At 32.2% G+C, this 22,888-nt stretch overlaps 1 protein-coding gene across 9 annotated transcripts in view; it reads left to right on the top strand.

Annotated features, from left to right (window-relative positions):
• CSMD3 (CUB and Sushi multiple domains 3) overlaps positions 1 to 22,888 on the top strand; it is a 1,302,111-nt gene that overhangs the window by 526,254 nt on the left and 752,969 nt on the right. For 7 of the 9 annotated variants that reach the window (XM_051844772.2, XM_051844770.2, XM_051844771.2 and 4 more), the window contains 2 exons: positions 12,464 to 12,541; positions 19,411 to 19,498. In XM_051844772.2, the coding sequence (XP_051700732.2) occupies positions 12,464 to 12,541; positions 19,411 to 19,498 (166 nt within the window). The remainder of the gene's footprint in view (positions 1 to 12,463; positions 12,542 to 19,410; positions 19,499 to 22,888) is intronic. The other 2 variants (XM_051844773.2, XM_051844775.2) reach the window with 1 other exon arrangement.

Genomic DNA, 22,888 nt, shown 5'->3' with positions numbered 1-22,888 from the left:
CAAATATCCCCCATTCTGTCCACTCCCCATGAGATCTTCTTATGCCTTAAAAAATCCCAATGTTAACAAAACAGTAAAATCTAACCTTTAATTCCATAACAGTGACTCTAATGATGAGACATTTGTGAGAGGAAGGGTTATTTTAGAGCTGATGGATTTTCTGGGTCAACCTTAATAATGAATTCTGTCAAACTTTAAGAATAGCAGATCTATTGATATTTAACAAATGAGAGAATTTATAAATTTTAAAAATTATCTGATCATGTGTGTTTTTATAAGATAATTTTATTTATTTAATTATTAATTTTTGAGAGTGAGAACTTTCATATCATTATATGAATGTAATAGAGAATTCTCAGTATATTGAGGTAGGTAGAATTGTATAAATATTGAATTTTCATACTTTCTCAATATTCTGTCTTTTGTTTTTTTCATTATTCTCTTAACTTTCTCTAAATATTATTTCATCAAAAATTATTTTGCGCAATGCTGGTATTTTTAGCAATATAAAAATCATATCCTTGAAACTTACAAATTTATTATTTATATATGTATTTATTGAATATCATTGTCATTTTCTAATACATTACTGTGTTTCATCACTTTTGTGAAATTGTCAAACCATTGTTATTTGTATTAGTGAATATATTTTTATATTTCTAATTAATTTATATTTTGTTGAATGAGTTGGTTTCAGGAGAAAGAAGAGGAAAATAAAATGTTACAAATTATTAATTAATAGGCTAATATATTTTAAAAGATATTAGATAAATACATTTTGAATGCCTCAGAAGTTGTATGACACTATTAAGAATGAATTCAGAAATGACAAATCTTACAAGTAATGATTTTAACATTTTACTCCAATGCTACCCTTTAAGCCATGCTATCCTCTTATTTAGTCTTATGCAGAGATTTCCAGAATTTCTGATTATCCAAAATTCTTTTTTCGTTTGAAGAAGTCTTAAGGAAACTTACATCTTTTCACATTAACTAGAACCATAATGCCATCACAATGGCTATCTTTCATAAAAAAACTATTCAGATTTTCAACTACATTGCTATGCTTACCACCAAATTTTAAATTGGCTTCCTGTTTTATTGTTTTCATTGATACACTATTTCTCATGTTTAATCAAACAGGCCAGAGGAATGCTATTAATAATATGTATTGAACTGATTAAAAGAGAGGGGTTAACTATAAAGATCAGAGGTGAAAACATCTTTTATGTAGCTGATTTTCCTAAATGGGTACCACAGCTTATTATTGTGCTTATGAATGAGATGGCCACAGTGAATGTGATGTAGGTGACTTTTAAATCTTTTTCCTTGTTAAAATACTTTTGAAGGGGCTAGACTTTCTATTTGTGCTCAAAGCTTATGCCAAAGCAGACTCCTCTGCCTTTTGGAGTAAATGGTTCTATGTTAGAGACATTTTTATCTTGTTCAAAATTATTTCAGGGCATTTTCACCCTCTTTTGCAACAAGCTGCTTTCCTTGCATGTAGTTTTCTAGAGCATATGGCTGCCCTGCTGTGCACAGAGTGAAATCACACTATTAATCTTTAAATTTTGGGGAAGAGCAAAATCTTCATATATGGTACAACAGCGTGATGTTAGGTTTAGGGTGCACTGCATAGAATATTTTTCTCTTCACAGTTATATCACTTGTATTATCATCATGGAAAATTGATTTTAATGTCGATGCTTGAACTTTCTTTAAAATATTTTTCAAATGGAATTCTTTCATAATACCAATTAAGATTAAAGTGACATAAATTTCTAGGTTGATTTTGTCCAGAGCTCAGATAGGTTAAAATTTTTCTTATTGGATAGGCTTACATTAAAGAAGGAAAACATTTCATCAGTTCTCCTAAATTTTCTTTTTAGAAAGGGAATGTAGACAAAGATGATTTTACTAAAAGGACTAGATGATGATTTGAATTTCATATAGCAGTTGGCTTTTGCTGTACCTTTTTATTCATTTGTTCACACTTTTAAAATAATATATTCTGCTATGAAATTTCAAGCCACTTGATTATACTTGGCACTATTAGCAAGTAGTCTATGTCTTTATTTGATGTTAAATCTGGTTAATGTAACTCTACTTTGTTTTAAAGTAAAACACTGCTAAAATGTTATAGTGTTAATTATCTCAGAATTTTATATGATTAGCTATGTTTTACAAAGGATAAGTTGGGAGAGGATATACTAATTAATGATTTTTTTATGAATTTTCAAGACACAGACTTGCAAAATTTGACTGATTATGGAATGCTGTTATTCATAGATGGTAGTGTAGATGCCAACATTGAAGCTTCAGAGGCAAATGAATGAAGTTACTTTTCTGACATATGTATGACCTTGAACAATTCACTTAGCCCTTTACTATTTCCATAACTGATTTTGCATGGATGATTTGTGATTTTCATACGAAGTAGGCATAAAGTACCTAGTATTTTACACATTCTCCCAATAAATAATACTGTTCCATTCCAGAGCCATTTAAGAAAATATACTCCAGTTACATAAAAGTGTGTTAAGATGAAGATAAATGTGAAATAGAATTAGCACAGGGTTGCAAGTTTCTTCAGTGGCTCATTTCATTAGAAATAAAATATATAGTGTCATGTAATAGTGATAGAGATATTGTAAATAAGTGATTACACTTTAACAGTATTAATATTGATTTCATGTAAAAGTCAAATGAAAGTAATCTGTACCATTCAATTCATCTCATATTTCTATTGGATCCGAACATTTTTTCCATTTTTACTCTTCAATCAATTGCTCTTTAGCTTCAGTAAGCCAACCCGCTTAGTTTCCTTTTAATCTATTTTATCTGTGTGAATTATTGGCGTCTCCTTGGGAGATAATTCCAAGAGAAGAACACAGTTGTATGGTATAGATCTTCAAAAACATTTCATAACATTTCAAAAACAGACAATGATAGAATGAGTAAAAGCTACTGATAATTCTATCTAAATAATATTATATCCTTTGATGTATGACAGTAGCCATAGACAAATGAAGAGATGTTTCTGAGTATGGTATCTGAAAACTGTGTTTAAAATGGAATCTCCAATTTCCATGTTCCAAGGGAACATTGGCTAATTAAAGAGGGTTTGCTTACAATCAGATTGGTTCTAAAGAAATGTAAAGAAATTACAAGGGATCATGCTGTAAACTAGGGTGTGACCAACTGTACTGTTCAAATACCCAACTTGAAAGGATTGAAAGGAATGAGGTGGTGGACAGAGTTACATGTAGCAAGCTGGCCTGAAAGGACCAGTGTCCTTCTATTAAGGGGTCTAGCCAACACCAGTCAACACAATGGTGAGGGATTTTGTGGATTAAAAATCCTGGTCTTAGTTCCTCCCTCCCTCCATCTTCCTGATGGAATACTCCAGAAGATATAAGAGTCTTCTTTCAGAATGTAATGTTTCAAAAATTTAAATGCTCATTAGAAACACTTAAGGATCATTTTAAAACTAATTTTAATTTAAAAAAGAAAACTTGATGTAGTACCCAATATTCTTTTCTTACAAATTCCTGGGGGATGCCAGTGTAGCTAGTATAGTGCCATAATTTGTGTAGCACAGATATGGACTATTCATAGCAAACTTCTGACTAGCAAACAAGGAAGAAAATGAGAAAAATGGATCTAGAAAGGCAAATGGATATATAGAACATATGTATGTTACGATGAGTACTTTGTTGTATTCAATAGCCAAAAATTTATCAGCATAATCATGTATTAAATATAACCATCCAAGTTCACATATGTTTGCTTTAAACAGAATCTAGGTCCTAATATCAAGGCTTTTCTGGTAAAGAACTTATATAAAATATAATTGCTTGAAATCCCAGGGATTAGGGAGTATTGTTACTTTTAAAGTAACCCCATTTTTCTGCATTTTTTAAACATTTAAAATCATTCATGGCACCAGTAAAATTTAAAGGTAGTGGAAGAATATATAGCATTGCTCATATTCTGAATAGAGTCATTGACTGTGCTCTGTATATTCAAATGGTTAATTCTTTCTAAATTAATCTGATTTTAGATAAATAAGTGGTAAATAAGTGGTCTCTGATATTGAACATAAACCAAAAATATTGTGTAAAGTCACTTCCTTTAAGAAAATACTATGTTATCATTTTTCAGATACATTTCATAGTGACATTTCTATTGAAAAAATAATTCAGGAAAAGAGAATAGAAATAAATTATTAAACATAAAGAAAATTATTTCTTTTTAAGAGAATATGATGGATATATCAAAATGAAAAAGGGCCTGTGTACTTCATATGTTGAGTGGATCTTTATTTGAAGTCAGTTTACCAAATTGAGCTATCAAATAAGAATTAAAAATGTAATTAAGTTAAGGGCTGAGCCAATGCTAAAGTGTTAATAGTATCTAAACAATACAAGTGGTAACTCTTCCTATATGGTGATGTTTATTATGCCAATTTTAAGAATCCCTAAAGAGAATATAAAAATCCCACATTTTTCATATAATCCTGACATTTTACAACACATGATAACTGTAAGACCTGTTGCACCACACATTGCTTGCTGGTGCATCTGCTGCTATCTATGTAAGTGTTATGGATTTCTGAATGTGTTCCATTTCTAGGAAGGAAGAAAACTGTATAAATATTTTAAAGTATTTAGGTGATAATCGCATAATTTTTTTCAATCAAGTATGTAGTACCCCTGTCTTGTAAATAATAAGTAGCAAATTTAACTCAATTGATAAGGCCTGTGCGAATGAACAAATTGCTTTTATAAAACATAGTATCTCCTCTTCACTACCACTCTTCAATCTCCCAAGTAGAAGCACTTATACTTATTCCTTGTGCTACAATGATTAAAAAATAAAATTCTGAAGATTTAGAGTTGTAGTGACTTTCTTTCAGTGTTGACTGTATAGATTCAGGATCTTACATAAAATGAAAAATGGAGTATCTTAAAATATGTTCAGGAGTATGTTAAAATGTGTTCAATAATTTCATAAGTTACATATCTAATTTGATTATGTATTAAGAATTTCCTACTGAATTTGCTATTTTGGCCCAAGATTTGGAAAGGTTATTAGCTTTAAATAAAGTATTAGAATTCAAATTAGAAATACAGGGAAACAGATGAATTAATTTGTATAACAGCCCTACAAATGAGAAAGACATAATGCAAAATAGTTGAAAAGCATTTAGTATATTATGCCAAGAACTGGACAGCCTCTGAGACTAATCAGATTTTAAAATTACAGCTGGTAATAGTAATATCCTAATCGATGACATTCATTTTCTTGCTGTCAATTTCTTGAATTTATGAAATAAATTGTTATATCTTTCTTTTGATTAAAATTGGGTACCACATGCATTTTATCTGTATGCATTCTATATTTAAGAATAAGTGCTAGCTACAGACAAGCATGGAAGCATAAATAGAAGTTGAAGGTTAAAAAATAAAACTTTAGAGTGCCTGGACTAGATTGCTTATCTCTAGTGAGTTTTTAAAGGGAGACTGCATTAAGAGTCTAAGTAATTATTAAAACGAATAGATAGCATTTCTTAATGAACTTAATTAGTGCAATTTATCATTCTAAATTTGAAAATATTTTCAGTCTAACATATCCCTAGTACATATAAATATTCTATATTATATACTCTATAAATGTATTTTTCTGTGCTTTTGAACATTTTAATTGAACCTCTACTTTTCATTGCAAATGATGGCTATTATATATTTACTGTATTTAAAGTTTATGTTCATTTATTTTTAATATATTAAGAAATAATTTTTTTCACAGATTCATGATCCACTTAATAGTATGCTTCTGAATTTACTATTCTGCTTACCTCCTACATAATTCAGAAATATGTAATTATATCATACTTCTAATCACATTTTTATAAAATATGCTACAGAAACATTTATTTTTTTAATTTTTTTATTTATTTGACAGATATAGTTAGACAGTGAGAAAGAGAGACAGAGAGAAAGTTGTTCCTACCGTTGCTTCACTCCCCAAATGGCCACTAAGGCCAGAGCAACGCCAATCCGAAGCCAGGAGCCAGGTGCTTCTTCCTGGTCTCCCATGTGGGTGCAGGCGCCCAAATACCTGGGCCATCCTCAACTGCCCTCCTGGGCCACAGCAGAGAGCTGGACTGGAAGAGGAGCAACCAGGACGAGAACTTGTTGCCCATATGGGATGCCTGCGCTTCAGGCAGAGGATTAGCTAAGTGAGCCACGGCACCGGCCCTACAGAAACATTTATAAGAGAACTTTATTTTTTAGGGATTTTATTATTAATCTAGAGATAGGAATATTATCTGTATTTTACTCTGGCATTAGAATAGTTTCTTGATCTTCTGAGGATATTTCTTCTGAGGAGAAGGTGACATCAAGGAGCAGCCTCCACGCTAAATATTTTCTGAAAAAAGATTTTGTTTAGCCAGTACTGGTTGTGAAAATCAGTGCTAAATTCTAACATTTGTAGGCCCATAATATGGAGTTACCACTTACCATTAAACAAACAAAACTTAGTCTTAGCAGTTAAATGCTTTCATAATACCTAAATATAATCTGTGGATATAATTGAGAATTCTAACTACACTCATTTTTTCTCCTTCCTTCAATTTAAGTTCTATTCTTACATATAAGGAATAAATAGGGGCCAGCTCTGTGGTGCAGTAGGTTAATCCTTGGCCTGTGGCACCAGCATCCCATATAGACACCGGTTCTAGTCCTGGCTGCCCCTTTTCCAATCTAGCTCTCTGCTGTGGCCTGGGAAAGCAGTAGAGGATGGCCCAAGTGCTTGGGCCCCTGCACCCGCATGGGAGATCAGGAAGAGGCACCTGGCTCCTGGCTCCTGGTTCCTGGCTTCGGATCGGCGTAGCTCCGGCCATAGTGGCCACTGGGGGAGTGCACCAACAGAAGGAAGACCTTTCTCTCTGTCTCTACCTCTCATTGTCTGTAACTCTACCTACCAAGTAAATAAATAAAATCTTTAAAAAAAAAAAAGAATAAATAAATGAACCTCCTAGAACTGAAAAGAAACATTAACTAGCATGCCAGATGTCTAATGGGACTAGAATAGAGATCTGCCACCTCCTAAGCCAGTGAGAGAAATATCACAAATAAAATGCATTTCATGTCTTTTTTAGCCTATAGTGAAAGTTCTAGCCAATGATTGGTTATATTTCTTTTTATTCATGTAAATGAATCTACTGTCAATAGTAAGATGGACCACACACAAACATATCGTACACACATGTTGTTTCCAATATCCAAATGAAAAATTATAAGATATTTTATATCAATATAGTTTCTGAATTATAAAGAGGAATGAAATTATAATTCATTCAAATAAAAATAGGAAGCATGCATTCATATATATTGTCATACACAGCACAAAAGAAGAAATGTATTAATGTACATCTGAAAAGGGCTGTTAAAATGAAGAGGAAAATCACCAAAACAACTGGTGTGATATGAAACACTTTTTCAAAATAAATTATTTTCCTTTTAAAAAGAATTAAGATATGATTGAATTGCAGATTTATATCCTACTGCCACTTTTTCTTAAGGTTTATTTTTGTGTTTGAGAGGTTGAGATACAGAGGGAGAGACAGAGAGAAAGGTCTTCTACCCTCTGGTTCACTCTCCAAATATCTGTAATGGCCAGAGCGGGGCTGATCTGAACCCAGGAACTTCTTCAGGGTTTCCCACTTGGGTGCAGGGACACAGACACTTGAGAAATCTTCTATTGCACTGCCAGGCCATTAGCAGGGAGCTGGATAGACAGTTTAACACTTGAGACAGGAACTTGGGCCCATATAGGATGCTAGCACCGCTGGTGGAGGCTACACTTAGTAAGTTACAGCACAAGCCCCAACCAACTGCCACTTTCAAGATACTTTATTGTCAAAATAAATACTACAAACTCAAAAAATTAGGATAAATACAATGTTATAATATTGTATTAATTTGCTGTACATGATTGTATTTGACTCTAAGTAGAAAATTATCTTCAGGAAGTACTGTTAAATTTATTTTTTTTTTAATTTATTGACTTGAAAGAGTTACAGAGAGGCAGAGGCAGAGAGAGAGAGAGAGACAGAGAGAGAGAGAAAGAGAGAGGATGTGTGGCCTTCATCTGCTGGTTCCCTCCCCAAATGGCCACAAAGCCTGGAGCTGAGCAGATCCAAAGCCAAGAGCCAGGAGCTTCCTCCTAGTCTTCCACGCAGGTGCAGGAGCCCAAAGACTTGGGCCGTCTTCCAGTGCTTTCCTAGGCCATAGCAGAGAGCTGAATTGGAAGTGGAGCAACTGGGACTTGAATGGGTGCCCAAATGGGATGCCGGCACTGCAGGCGACAGCTTTACCCGCCAAGCACAGCATTGGCCCTATAACATTTAATAAATTGTGTGCTGTCTTCAACAAGAAATCCATACAAACTTAAAAGTAATATTTGCAATTGAAAATGTTCTGCTAATATCCAACCTTTTTTCAAAGATATATGTTCTGAAAATTAAACATCTTAATATGTTTATTTAAATATATATATATATATACACACATACAGACACATAGCAAAGAAATAGGATCATAAATTGTAGATATTTAACTTCTGAGGTTACATAGTGAAGAACAATTTTCAAATATGGAACTTGAAGCCAAGAGATGTTTTATGACTGTAAGTTAGAGAAACTTTGGGGTAGAAGGACCCTATAAAGACAAACCACCAAATGCTGTTTGAATTCCCTCAATTACATCTATATATGATCAGTTCCTAACATTAAACAAGCACAAACACTACATCTACTACTTCTCAGTCTATTTTGTACCACTAATACTATATGTTCTCAAATTATTCTAACAAGGATTCTCTAGTGTAAAAAACAACTGTAGATGCCACCTTTTCCACATAAATGTTGATATTTGAAATGAAATCAAGCTCTTAATATATGTGCACAGGTGATTAATTTTATAATCTTTGTGCTTTAAATCATTTCAAATAAGATGACTTCAGTTGATTAACGTGAAAGCTAGATCAAGTTTAGGTAACATTTAGTCAATGTCATTTTCTGTTTTTAAGTTTTTATATGCAATTTGGAATTCAGATTGATTTTGAAGATAGTAGAACAGTAATTGACTTGGAAAATTCCACAGTGATAATCCATTACAGTGGTTTTAATTTGCTCTAATGAAGTTTAATGAAACAAAGTGGTTTACCTAGTGTCCAGGGCTTATAACAACAAAATGGATTTGATAGCTAGTCTAATATTCCTTTCTGCCAGAGCTTTCCCTTCTTATAAAATGTTTCTGTTATGCTGAAAGAAGCATGTATCAAACTAAAACTCTTAAAAAGACAGGAAATTATCAAAAAGAGTTCAGTATATGAAAAATAAGAGAAAACAAAGGAAATGGATCTTTGCACAGAGGCCTTGCAAGCATTTAAAGCTTTCTGAATTTATTAGAGAATATCTTGTTTTCATATTTTTAAAAACAGATAATTAGATGAAAATGTTTCATCCTGAGCATTAGTTCATCACTTCCACTCTTACTAATTCATGATCAATAAAGGAAATCCCTCCTCCTCAAAAAAAAATCTTGGTTAAATTACCCTAAATAACTATTCAGTTTATCCATTCATACACAAAGGCAACATGAGCGAAGTATTTTTTCTATTTCGAGGCACACCACATGCAGGGAATTACCAAAGATAACACACTATTTTAACATAGTTTAACTTGTAAAAAAGACTGTAATATATTTTAAATTTGACTCTGTAGTAAAATCCATTTTATAAGCTTGTTGCTGAAATAAATTGATTTAAAAAAATCTGGTTAATTTTATTAGTTAAATATGAACACTATAATCATTTAATTATTGATGACATGTTCAGATTTATTGAATCTGTCTTATTTGTAATAAAGTTTATATTTTATTATACTTATGTGATGTTAAATCTCTGATACTTGATTTTAAACAGGGTCTGGTAATTGATACCTGCAGTACTAATCATTTTGATTAACTCATAAAGATACATATTATGTGTTCTTTCTAGTACAATGACGAAAATTCTCAAGTATTTATTTTTAACATATTTTGAAGTTTTGTGAATTTAATTTTATATTATTATTCCTTTATACATTGCTATTACCTAAAATGAATGCATCTCTATTACAATTATCATAGTTTTTCATTTCTAAAAATATAGTTCCTTTTTCAGAATATATTGGTTATATAGATTCTTTAAAAAGAAAAAAGTGAATTATTTAAAAAGAAAGAATTTCATAACTACTATATATATATTAAGTGAGGTATTTTTTAAAAAACCGAAAAGTATTTTCAAAATCCTGTTTCAAGGTGATATTTTGTGAGCTAGAAGCATTCATGTTTTTATATTAAGGCGTTCCCTTCAATTATCAAATCAAGTAAGCAAATACAGATACAGGCATGCACAAAGATCTACCCTTCCCACACACATTCCCCCTCCAAATCTGACACACATTCATTAGTGACATTATTAGTGGCATTGAACCCTTTCACCGTAGAATTTTATGCTGTAGTTTTCTCCATTGGGTTTACAATGTTTACATTTTGTTTTCTTTATTTTTAAGAATCCCATATTGTATTAAAACCACCATTAAATCTTCAGACTCATTTGTAATACTGAAAGTCATTTCTTACAGTGCAGAGAAAAGTTGGAGTAGATTCCTACTTATACTTCATGTTCGAGAATGGGAAAATGAAAATTATGCAAATATGAAATGCAAATTTTGTTAAAATATTTTGAGACAACAGGGGAATTCACAAGTGGCAGAACTAAATGTAAAGCAGTTGAATCCCCTACTAGAATGAACCTTTGGGTTACTATGAGGTCGCTTAGTGCAGGTAGAAGAGAATCACAACAAAATGTACTACTGCAGAGAGGTATAGTCATTCTCTTTAAACAAGGTTCACAGGAAGATTCTAAGAACTCTAAAAAGACTGAGTGGTCATATAGTCCTGCCTTCTTAGTTTAAGGGAAGAAATTGGGTTAAAACAGGTTTCTATGTATAAAATCACACAACTCAGAATTGCTAAGAATAAGGACTTTTAAGTCCTCTTCATAAGAAAAGTTTTCTTTTTTATTAATATATACAATATATATGCCTCAAAGATAGTTCATAAATACTATATATCATCAGACCCTATTTCTCCCTTCCTAGTTTGGAAAGTATTAACAACAGAAAAACATTACCTTGACATGTTTCCATATTAATGATACACACATTATTTGAACTAATCAGATGGAGTGGCAGTTCAGAATTAGTGAAATGACTATTTCAAGCTACCTAGAAAAATCAGCATTGTTTTTTAAAAATATGTAGCATGAGCAGAACTTAATAGCATGTTTAAAGCTGTCATCCTTCTCTATTAGCCAGATATTAAGAAATATGTAAATAGTTTTAAGTTATCATTGAGGAAATTAAAAATATCTCTTGCATTCATATTCTAATGGTTTTAAGAAAAAATGATTTTTTAACAATTTAATTAGCCATATTGCATAACTTATTTTTAGCTAGTATGGATTCAACTAAATAAATTTTCTTTATTTACTTTGGTATAATTTAAAATTTTTAAAGAATTCATCTTCTGAATTATCATTTGTCATTTTTTAAAAATCCATAGCAACTCTATTTCATCAAATAGTATATATTTAAAATTATATAGTACTTTTTATCCAAAATAAAATATTTCTAAAATTTCAGATAAAAAAAGCACAATTCTGACTCTTACATTGGACTTATATGTATCATTTTCCTAGACTCTCCACTTAAGGTACACAGTGATAAATGTAGGAAATAGTAACAACCTGTTTCAGAAGTTCTCCAAATAGCTATAATTATTTTTCATGCATGTTATAACATATAAAATGACATCATAGTGTCAAAAGCAATGATAATGAATAGAATTTATTAAATAGGTATTAAAATATACTTTATTTTTCCAATTACATCATTTTCTTAATGTGCCTTAATATTCAGAATAGGCTAAGTTTTTTGTAATTTATTTTAAAATTAAGTTCATTGAATTCTTCATGTTATTCTAATGCCCTAATAATTTTTACTTTCTTTGTTTACTCATAAATTTTTATGAACTCAAGTTGTTTATGAAATTTTTAAGCTTTTGCTTTTATATAAAAACATTTATAGTCCTAAAAATACTGATACAGATATGCAGGTGTCTCTCAATAGAATATTTAAAACTCTTCTACATGCTTAGTATTTTACTACTAAGTGATTTCTATTGCTTTTTTTTTTCCTTTTTGATTTTCCACTGAGTACCCTTTGTCAGCTGATTAAAGCAATTTCTTTAACTTGCATAATTCCATGCTAACAAAATTTGTTAACTTGAATTTCATTTTTAAATTGTATTTCCTGATACATGTTTTTGTTTGTTTTCTTAACTAGTGAAAAAGGCCATAGATTTTAAATCTAGAGGATTTAAATTGTTTCCAGGGAAAGACAACAGCAACAAGTTTTCTATCTGTGAGTGTACTCCTTTTTTGTTACTTTCTCTAGTGCAAGAGTGAAGTTTGTGGTGTCTGTGTTGTTTGTGTGTGTTTTATCAAAATGTTCATGAATTTACCAAATTAACTGCATTAATATTTATATAACATGCATGACTATTCAATAAAATATGTATTTAAATGTGTATTGAGATAATGAATTAATGTAATTTCACCAATGCATATGATTTTGCTCAAATTTATTTCATATCTTAAAATGTTAAAAAAAAATCACTTTGAGCTCATGTTGATGACACTCAAGTTTTGTAATTTTAGTATGTAAGGTAAAAACAAGTAAAATTCCTAAAATTTGTTGTTAGTAATTTTTGTGGAACATACATAAATGTTAACAAAGATATTTTCTTGAGGAAAGTCTCTTTTGAAGTACTAATTTTAATTTTAGGAGAAGTTGTATTAATTTGGGTTAATTTATCCATAGTCTTTATCTCAATAGTCTCATGAATTAATTAATCAGTTATTGGTATTTCTCTTTCGAAAATTTTATGAAATGACCTAGAATACACAATTATACTTACAAATTTACTTCTATTTAGATAATTTTGAACCCATCCTATAACTTCAGATTAATAATCACTCAATTAAACCATTTATCTGTATTACCACAAACAAACAGGATATTTGTTTTTTTTAGCAGAGGTAAACTAAAGAGGAGTTGGCAGTTCATACACATACATTTTATAAAATTTGTGAAAAGTCATTTATGACATAACAGGTGACTTCTTAACTAATGTATTGATAGTGAATGGGAGTAGTAATGTAACTTGCATTTATGTTATTATTGGTTATTCTTCAATAAGAGAATTTCTTATCTTATTATTCTTCAGTTCCAAATCACCTCTTGAAGTGTTGACCTATTTAACAGAAATCATTCATGATAGTTATACAGGAATGGTTTTAATTATGTCTGTTGACTTGTATAAATAAATAATAAGTGACACAAATTAAGCTGTTATGTGAATTATCAAGAAACAAATGTGGAGCTTCTATGTTATCAAATAGTTTATGGTGTTTTAATGTTAAAATGTAATTTTTACATTGTTAGTATACTTGAGAATACTAAACCCAAAACAGCAAATATAAATAGGAAATCATTTGTTAAATTGGATTATGTGTTTAGAAAGTCGTAAATAACTAATCTTAAAGAATTTAGCTATGTAAATATGATTTTTCATATATGTGGGGGGTTAAAACATATTTGAAGATTGATACTCTAAGTCTTCAGAAGAGTAAATGCTACAATGTGACTCATAATCATTTCATATATTTTTAGAAAGGTTACATTTCTTGTAGAATAAAACATTGATAGGAAAACAATTGTCAGGTTAGATAATTTTAATATAACAAATTTCATCATATAAAATAAAAGTTAAATGTTTGCATTACTTAATATTAACCTCATCTCTCTTCTTCTAATATTTTATCTAGGCTATATATTTATTTTGGAGTTCTAAGAAGACTTAAAATGCATAAGATTGATTTCCCTTCCCTTAATTTTGTATATACAAATTTTATTTTCTGTGCTGCATTCTTTAAATTTCTAGATGTTCTGGGAAATGAGTTATTTACATTATTATATTCATACAAAGAAATCTAAGATTTCTCAAGGCATTATTAGAAACATGTCACTCTTTATGATTGTTGGTATATTGCCTTGGTGTAAATGTGTATTAATTTTCTTATTCTTGAATGTGTTTATAAGAATGAGTGAACAAATACAGAATTTAGACATATGTACCTGAAAAATTGATAAAAATATTTTATAAGAAATATTAGCTTTTAGATTGCCAAGCAAAAAGTTAATAAAGGCAAGTATTAATAATTTATCTTATACATTTAAAACAAATTTTGTGCTTCTTATATTTTATGTGGGAATTTAAAAATACTTTTTCTTTTTATGTCTTTATAAAAAATCCCTACATTAATCAAAAGAAAATATTTTTGGCGACGTTTTCATAACTGTACAAGAGCAAGCCAAAATTTCATTTCACTATAATTTGTTTCTCAAGTGTTTAATAACAGGATTCTCATGGTTGCTTGTAGCAGAGTTATATTGTTTAATTTGTATGTGTGTATATATACACAAATATATGTAACAGGAAGACATTGAGTCTTTATTTCTTTTGATGTCGTTTCTGTAACAGAGAAAACAAATTACAAAGAAAGAGCATTTTTATCTGGCATCTTTCAAATGAAAAATAAAATGTTTCCATTTTTTAATAAAATAAATCTATTACTGGCAGTGCCAAAAGTAAGCATGCACATGGAGGATATGAAATACACACATTGTGGTATGTCTCCCCACAATGACCCCTCTAATTTTTTTTTTTTTTTTTTTTTTTTTTTTTTTTTTTTTTTTTGGACAGGCAGAGTGGACAGTGAGAGAGAGAGAGACAGAGAGAAAGGTCGTCCTTTGCCGTTGGTTCACCCTCCAATGGCCGCTGCGGCCAGCGCGCTGCGGCCGGCGCACCGCGCTGATTCGGTGGCAGGAGCCAGGAGCCAGGTGCTTTTCCTGGTCTCCCATGCGGGTGCAGGGCCCAAGCACCTGGGCCATCCTCCACTGCACTCCCTGGCCACAGCAGAGGGCCGGCCTGGAAGAGGGGCAACCGGGACAGAATCCGGCGCCCCGACCGGGACTAGAACCCGGTGTGCCGGCGCCGCTAGGCGGAGGATTAGCCTAGTGAGCCGCGGCGCCGGCCACCTCTAATTTTAAATAGAAATCAATTAACTAGAGCTTCAGGAAGCTCTGATAGTGGTCTTGAAGAGAATTTGGTTGTTTAAATGCCTAAGTAGGCTGTTTTTTGGCTTTAATATCTGAACTCTAAATTTTTCCCATCCATGTCTCCTTGTCCAAAATCGTAGCTTTGCAAAGAAAGGAAAAAAAAAAGTTTAAAAATGTTAAACATTAAAGCAAGTTTTTATATTTTTATAATACTTTTCTTAATGAATTATATAGTACTTTTGACAACTTTTTTTGTAGGCCACTATACCTATTAAAGAGGAATTATAAGGAAATTTTCAACATCCCAGAACTGATTATGTTTTTGTCCTATTATTCAAATTTATTCATTCATGTTACTTTTTCATTTCATAATTTTTCCATGGCAGCACAATGCTAGACTAACATGAGAAAGTGAAAAAAAAAAAAATAGTCTCCATCCTAAAGGATCTAACATTTCATTTAGAATCTAAATGGGATGTAGGGCAAATTTTGTACAATATGAAAAATGTTAGTGTAAAGGAGCATCCCATTGTTGACATCTATGCTGTTTTGAGTGCAGAACAAGATCCAAATGTATTGTATTTTATAAGTTTGAGTAAAAATTTAAAATCTAAAGTAAAAATCTTACAAAAGCACCAGTGTAAACAACTGGAAGAGGTAATTGTAGAGTTGAATTTCAGAAGAATCCACACATTATTTTTAGATCATATAAAATCAGAAGCCTTAAAACTCAATATATAACAACATTATACTGCGATGTTAACTACATTAGTATTTTTAAGTTAAAATACGCAAGAATACAAAAAATTCACAAGATTCCTAAAGCACAAGAGAGATTTTCAAAAACTTTGTTAACATTGTGTATTGTGTACTTTTCAAAGTCCCCTGATTTAATGAAGATACTTGAATGTTATAAGAAGTAAATAATTCAAAATTTAACATTCTATAAATCTATTCATCTCTCTCTTTCCCAGATATCTGGGAAAAAAGACTCGTATTATATTTACAATAACTATATCCATAAAGACCAGAACAAAAAATATTTGCCAATAACTGATGTTCTTGTTATAAGGCAGTGTCCTACATATGTAATTAAATATTAAAGAACACTCATGTTCTTACCATAGTGCAAGTTACTATTTATACTTTAAGAAGTCAAAGTGACATATTTCACCAGTTGATTCTTCAGTGGCATTACAGAGTGAAAACAGCTTAATAAATGCATACTAAGTACATTTGAATGTCTTATGTGAGTTAGCTATGGACAAATCTGAAATATCTAATTATCAAATGAAGTAAATGATAATAAATTTTATTCTTAATTTGCTTTTAAATATTAAACATTTATAATTAAACAGCATTAAACATTTATCATTCACTATATATATACAAATATATTTTATACACATATTATTGAGATCCTTTTCCTTTATTTTAAACATCCCAAAACTTTCTTTCTTTTTTTAAGACATCCCAAAACTTTCAAACAAATACAAATAACAATATTAACAGGGATTACTAAAAAGAAAGTGATGAAAATTATAAAGATTCTCTGCGTTTTAAGATAACATGTTCAGAAAGATATTTTGAATGTTAGTTAAAGAGTGTTTCTGCCTCAGTGAGCTCTCTGTACAGGCTATAGTATTCAAGGTTTAAACGTAAAATTTTTGAATCAGATTGCTTGGGTTTCAATATAGACTCTGTCATTAGCTATTGGTGCTATTTTGGACATACTTCTTGACACCTTCCTGCCTAAGTTTCTTTCATCTGTATTATATCATTTACTTTTTGAGACAATAATGCTGGTGAAATAGAATTTTTCTCATTTTTATTTACTAAAAGTGTTTTCACAAACCATTTCTATATTACCCTATAATAAGTGTTTTATATAAGAATGTAATAGAGTAGGTAATGCCACCTCATTTCCTAATTTAAAAGTCATTTTAATAACATGTACTATAGTACTTTAAAAAACCTTTTAAAGATTTAAAAGTTGGTGATTCCCATAGAAAATATTTGATTCATTAAAAACTATGGAAGGTGTCACTGTCAGTAAAAATGATTAAGATATATTTATTGAGAAGTTCCTAATTGTTATTTAGGTTTTTAATAATTATAAACTCTGTCTCTATTTTCATGAAGTATGAAGATATACAAAACTTAATTTATAGACTGAGCAAGTGATTTTACAATTAAGTATACAACTTTCCAAATAAAGAATCTTAAGTTATATATTAACAGGAGTTAGAAAATGAGAAAAAAAAATGAGTGACTAGCTTTTTGGACACAGTGAGACTCAAGCAGAGTCTTGAATATTAGATAGGATTTTAATAGGTAGCTAAGGAGAAAAGGAAAAACTGAGACACGGAGAAAATAGAAGCAAATGCATGGAGTGAGATGTCTTACTAGGAAAACAGAACAGTGAAGCAGCAATTTGACTAATATAGTAAAAAATCTAGAGCCACTGTACAGTGGAGCTGCAATAAAAACTGTTTTAGAAAGTGTGGTTCTCCTCTGGTAACTACGTTATTTGGGAGGGAGATGTTAATTCCATCATAAAAGCATGAAAGTGAATTTGAGCTGACACATGAGATGAACTTTGATGAGTGGTTCATTGAAAGATCAAGAAACGAGCTTGGAAAAGATTAAAGCACCTTAGATTAGAAGTTATTAGCAAAGATATTATTTTACAATCCATGAAGAAAACACAAAATATAGGAGAACTTTGAATTTGTCCACTGTAGTTGAATCAGCCAGAGAGTGATGGAAAAAAACAAACAAACAAACAAAAAAACAGACAAGTAAAGAGTGATTAAAGCGCAAACCAGAGGAACAACAATAAACACAGCAGGAATATCCTATGCTTTTAATTGGTGAGCATGTAATAATGTTGTAAAGACTGATAATACTGGTGATACTTAGGAAATCAATTTTGGTAGAATGATGCAGATGCTGCAACTACTTAAGAGATGAGCCATATAACCTCACACAACCATGATTCTTCTGCCATTATCTGATAACTGTCTTCTATTTGCTGAATCAGTCTGAACACAGTGACGTTTTTGAACTAAATGATCCAGATGTCCCGTGGTTCTCAAAGTTGACTTTACAGTAGAAACACCTTGATAGTTATAATTTTTTAATGATACTCAGAATCCTCCTTAAAGTAATTCCATTAGGATATCTAGGGGTAAAACTAGAATCTTTACAATCCACAGCACAGGACAAGAATGATTGCCGAGTTTTTGTTTTTGTTTTGTTTTACCACTTCAGAGCCTTTACTTAGGTACTATTTTTCCTTTAAAAAAGCAGATGCATTGATAAAGAGTAAAGCAATAAAAGTTATTCTCTAGGTTATTTTAAGCTTGACTTTATAAAAACACTCATATCACCCATATTTGAGAAATAACTGGTTTAATAATCTTCCCATTAAAACACCTATTCTGGGCATGTAGTTATCCAATGTGATTACATTCACTGAAAAAATTAATGGATCTTAAAAAAAATTAACTAGGTGTCCTGAAGAAACTCCTGAAAACATGTACAATGGCGAAGTAAAAGCTAGTCACAGAGATTGCCCATGGGTTAAACCATAATTTTATTTTCAGCATTATACTATAATTCAATAAAATGCTTAGTAAGTTTCAACATTATTTTACTTTAATATTGGAAGGTCAAATTCCATTTTAGAGCATATACAGAAGTGTTAATAATTTTAAACTTTTTCCATGGGGTTTAATTATTTCTATTGCAACTTAAAAAAAACAGATATCCAAATGACACTGTCATAACTGGTGATGAATATTTTACTGCCAATGATTAATGGAAACTCGACACTGATACCCTGAAAATATGATCCATGGAATTTTGATATTTGATAGTAATTAGAAATGAAACATTAGATGTTAATATGCATTTAATTCAGTTTCTTTTAGGCTCATAAATAGAAAAAATGCCTTTGCCTTCATTATTGGTTGATCAAATTATATTTTAACTTTCTTTACTTACAATGAGTGACTATAACAAAATATAACTATACATTTTATGTAAATTTTTAAATAAATATCACCTTTGATTTTCTAATCATCATATTTTTTCTGCTATTACAGTAAATGAGGGAGGTATTAAAACAGCTTCAAATTTATGCCCAGATCCAGGAGAGCCAGAAAATGGGAAGAGAATTGGATCTGACTTTAGGTAATATTTTAAATTTTTATTTTACTATTTGTATCATTAAAGGTTATTACAATTTAACTTTTTGAGATTTAAGATAATTAAAAATGTTTAAGGTTTTAATATAACTCATGAAATACATTTTAAGTTTTAGTGATGTCAAAAGAGTCCATTGATGTGTTACTATTAATATGTCATAAGTTTAAAGTGATTTGTTGATGTATCAACTTTATTGGGACATTTTTGATGTTAAATAATTAATTTATTATCATGTAGTAAATGAAAGGCATGGTGTTTACATTTTAAAGACATACATGTGAATTCAAATTCTACTTAGTTGTCTGATATAAGGTAAGTTGTTCAATTCCGTCAGCATGAGTTTGATTTGCAAAATGTAAATCAAATTTACCACATACAATGAAGAAGGTCAAATATGGCAAATCTGTGAAACCCTTCAGCAAGTGTTCTATAAACATCTTGTTCTTATTTTTGAGAAATAAATACAATATGGGTATAAGTTTTATCTCTATCACAAAACAATCTAGAGATTATAGGCAGCAAACTGTGGCTACTATGAATTTATATTACTAACAAATAATGCTTTCTATTTATTTATTTAATTGAAAGTCAGAGATACATAGAGGAGAGGCAGAGAGAGAGAGAGAGAGAAAGAGAGAGGTCTTCCATCTGATGGTACACTTCCCAATTGGCCACAACTGCTGGAGCTGCGCTGATCCAAAACCAGGAGCCAAGAGCTTCTTCCAGGTCTCCCACATGGGTGCAGGGGCCCAAGGACTTGGGCTATCTTCTACTGCTTTCCCAGGCCAAAGCAGACAGCTGGATCAAAAGTGGAGCAGCTGGGTGTTGAACTGGTGCCCATATGTGATGCCGGTGCTTCAGGCCAGGGAGTTAACACGCTGAGCCACAGTACCAGCCCCCAAATAATGTTTTTTAAAAACCTTGGAGTTTTGTTAATCCACAATTATAACATTTTATGAATAAATGATGCAAAAGTCTTATCAAAATATTAAATAACTTGGTTAAAATCTTCAAACACCTATATTTCAACATATTCATTGTATACTAAGTTGTGTTTTTTATTATTGATAATTCTGTTTATAGATAAACATACCACACATGAACTGTTTTTATTTCTTGACGTTATTTCTGTAAAGTCAAATGGTTCACAAAGAATATCCCTATGAAGAGAAAATATAGGTCTTAGAATATAAGCCTACGAAAGTTTTGTTTCCATGGATTTTTCAGGATAACTTTTAATGTTATCTTTTACTATATTTGGAGCATAAAACAAACATTTCCACAAGAATATAATTATAGTTTTTTTAAAAAATAGAACTTCATTAGCCCCAAACTATTATACAAATAATATATTTTTTTAAGTTTTATTTCTTTGACAGGTAGAGTTACAGAGAGAAAGGTCTTTCATCCAGTGGTTCACTCTTCAAATGGCCACAATGGAAGCCAGAATGGATCGGAAGCCAGGAGCCTGGAGCTTCTTCCAGGTCTCCCACAGGAGTGCAGAGGCCCAAGCAGATATTATTTAAAGAAGCACAGTAAGGCCCAGCATTGTGGCACATTGGGTTAAGCCACTTCCTACAATGCCAGCATCCCTTCTGATCGCTGGTTTGATTCCAGGTTGCTCAACTTCCAGTCCCACTCCCAGCGAATGTACATTGAAAACTATCAGAAATTGGCCTGAGTACATGGGCCCTTCCAAACCTCGCGGGAGACTTGGATGGAGTTCCAAGCTCCTGGCTTTGGCCTGCCTCAACCCCTACAGTTGTAGTCATCTAGGGAGTGAATCAGCAGCTGGAAACTCACTTTCTGACCCTCTGTCTATCTCTCTCTCCATATATATATATACCTCTGCCTGTCAAATAAAGAAAATGAATCTTAAAAAAAAAAAATGGGGCCAGCATTGTGGTGTAGCAGGTAAAGCTGCCACCTGCTATGCCAGCATCCCATATGGGCACAGTCTTGTCTGTTCCACTTCTGATCCAGCTCCCTACTAATGTACCTGGGGAAGCAGTGGAGGATGACCCAAGTGCTTGGGCCCCTGCACCCAGGTGGGAGACCTGGAAGAAGCTCCTGGTTCCTGGCCCAGCCCCAACTGTTGCAGCCATTTGGAGAGTGAACCTGTGGCTGGAAGATTCTTTCTCTCTGTCTCTGTCTCTGTCTCTGTCTCTCCGTCTCTCTCTCTCTCTCTTTGTAATTCTGCCTTCCAAATGGATAGAAAAGTAAAGAAAAGGGGAAAAATGAAGAAAAGGAGAGGAAAGGAAAGCACACCAAAAAATAAATTCGAAAGACCTAGGATCTGGTCAAGTTTTGGTTCAACACTCATAAACTTAGTGTATAAAATCAACTAAATCTTTACAGCGTATGAATCTTTGTAGAGTATAAAACAATTTTAGCTGTTACTAAGAGAATTTGTGGGCCGGCGCCGCGGCTCACTAGGCTAATCCTCCGCCTAGCGGCGCCGGCACACCGGGTTCTAGTCCCGGTCAGGGCACCGGATTCTGTCCCGGTTGCCCCTCTTCCAGGCCAGCCCTCTGCTGTGGCCAGGGAGTGCAGTGGAGGATGGCCCAGGTGCTTGGGCCCTGCACCCCATGGGAGACCAGGAAAAGCACCTGGCTCCTGGCTCCTGCCATCGGATCGGTGCGGTGCGCCGGCCGCAGCGCGCCGGCCGCGGCGGCCATTGGAGGGTGAACCAACGGCAAAGGAAGACCTTTCTCTCTGTCTCTCTCTCTCACTGTCCACTCTGCCTGTCAAAAAAAAAAAAAAAAGTAATAATAAAATAAAAAATAAAAAAAAGAGAATTTGTATGTTACTAAGTGAATTTACATAAGTAATTAATAAAGTAAAACTTTATTAAGTTGTAGTTATTCTTTTTAAAAAGATTTATTTATTTATTTAAAGTCAGAGGGAGAGAGAGAGAGAGAGAGAGAGAGAGAGAGAGAGAGATCTTCTGTTCTCTGGTTCACTTCCCAAATGGATACAACAATCAAAGTGGGGCCAGATGCAAGCCAGGGGCCAGGAATCCCATCCAGGTTTCCCATGTGAGTGCCAGCGATCCATGAACTTAGGCCATTATCTGCTGCCTTTCCTGGTGCATTAGCAGGAAGCTGGATCAGAAAACAGGATGCAGGCAACCCAAGCAGCAGCTTAACCCACTTCACACTAACATTTACTGCTAAATGATTATTTTTTCTTCTCTTCTTTTTAATATTTGTTTACTTATTTGAAAGAGCTACAGAGAGAGATAGAGAGACAATCTTCCATCCCCTGGTTCACTTCCCACATGGCTGCAATGGGCCAAGATTGAACCAGGTTGAAGCCAGGAGCCAGTACCTTCATTTGGGTCTCCCTCATGTGTGCAGGAGCCCAATCACCTGA

The sequence above is a fragment of the Oryctolagus cuniculus genome, chromosome 6, assembly GCF_964237555.1.
Source record: "Oryctolagus cuniculus chromosome 6, mOryCun1.1, whole genome shotgun sequence".
NCBI lineage: Eukaryota > Metazoa > Chordata > Mammalia > Lagomorpha > Leporidae > Oryctolagus > Oryctolagus cuniculus.
The sequence above is the reverse complement of the archived record's forward strand: the minus strand, read 5'-3'. Positions and strand labels throughout refer to the sequence as shown.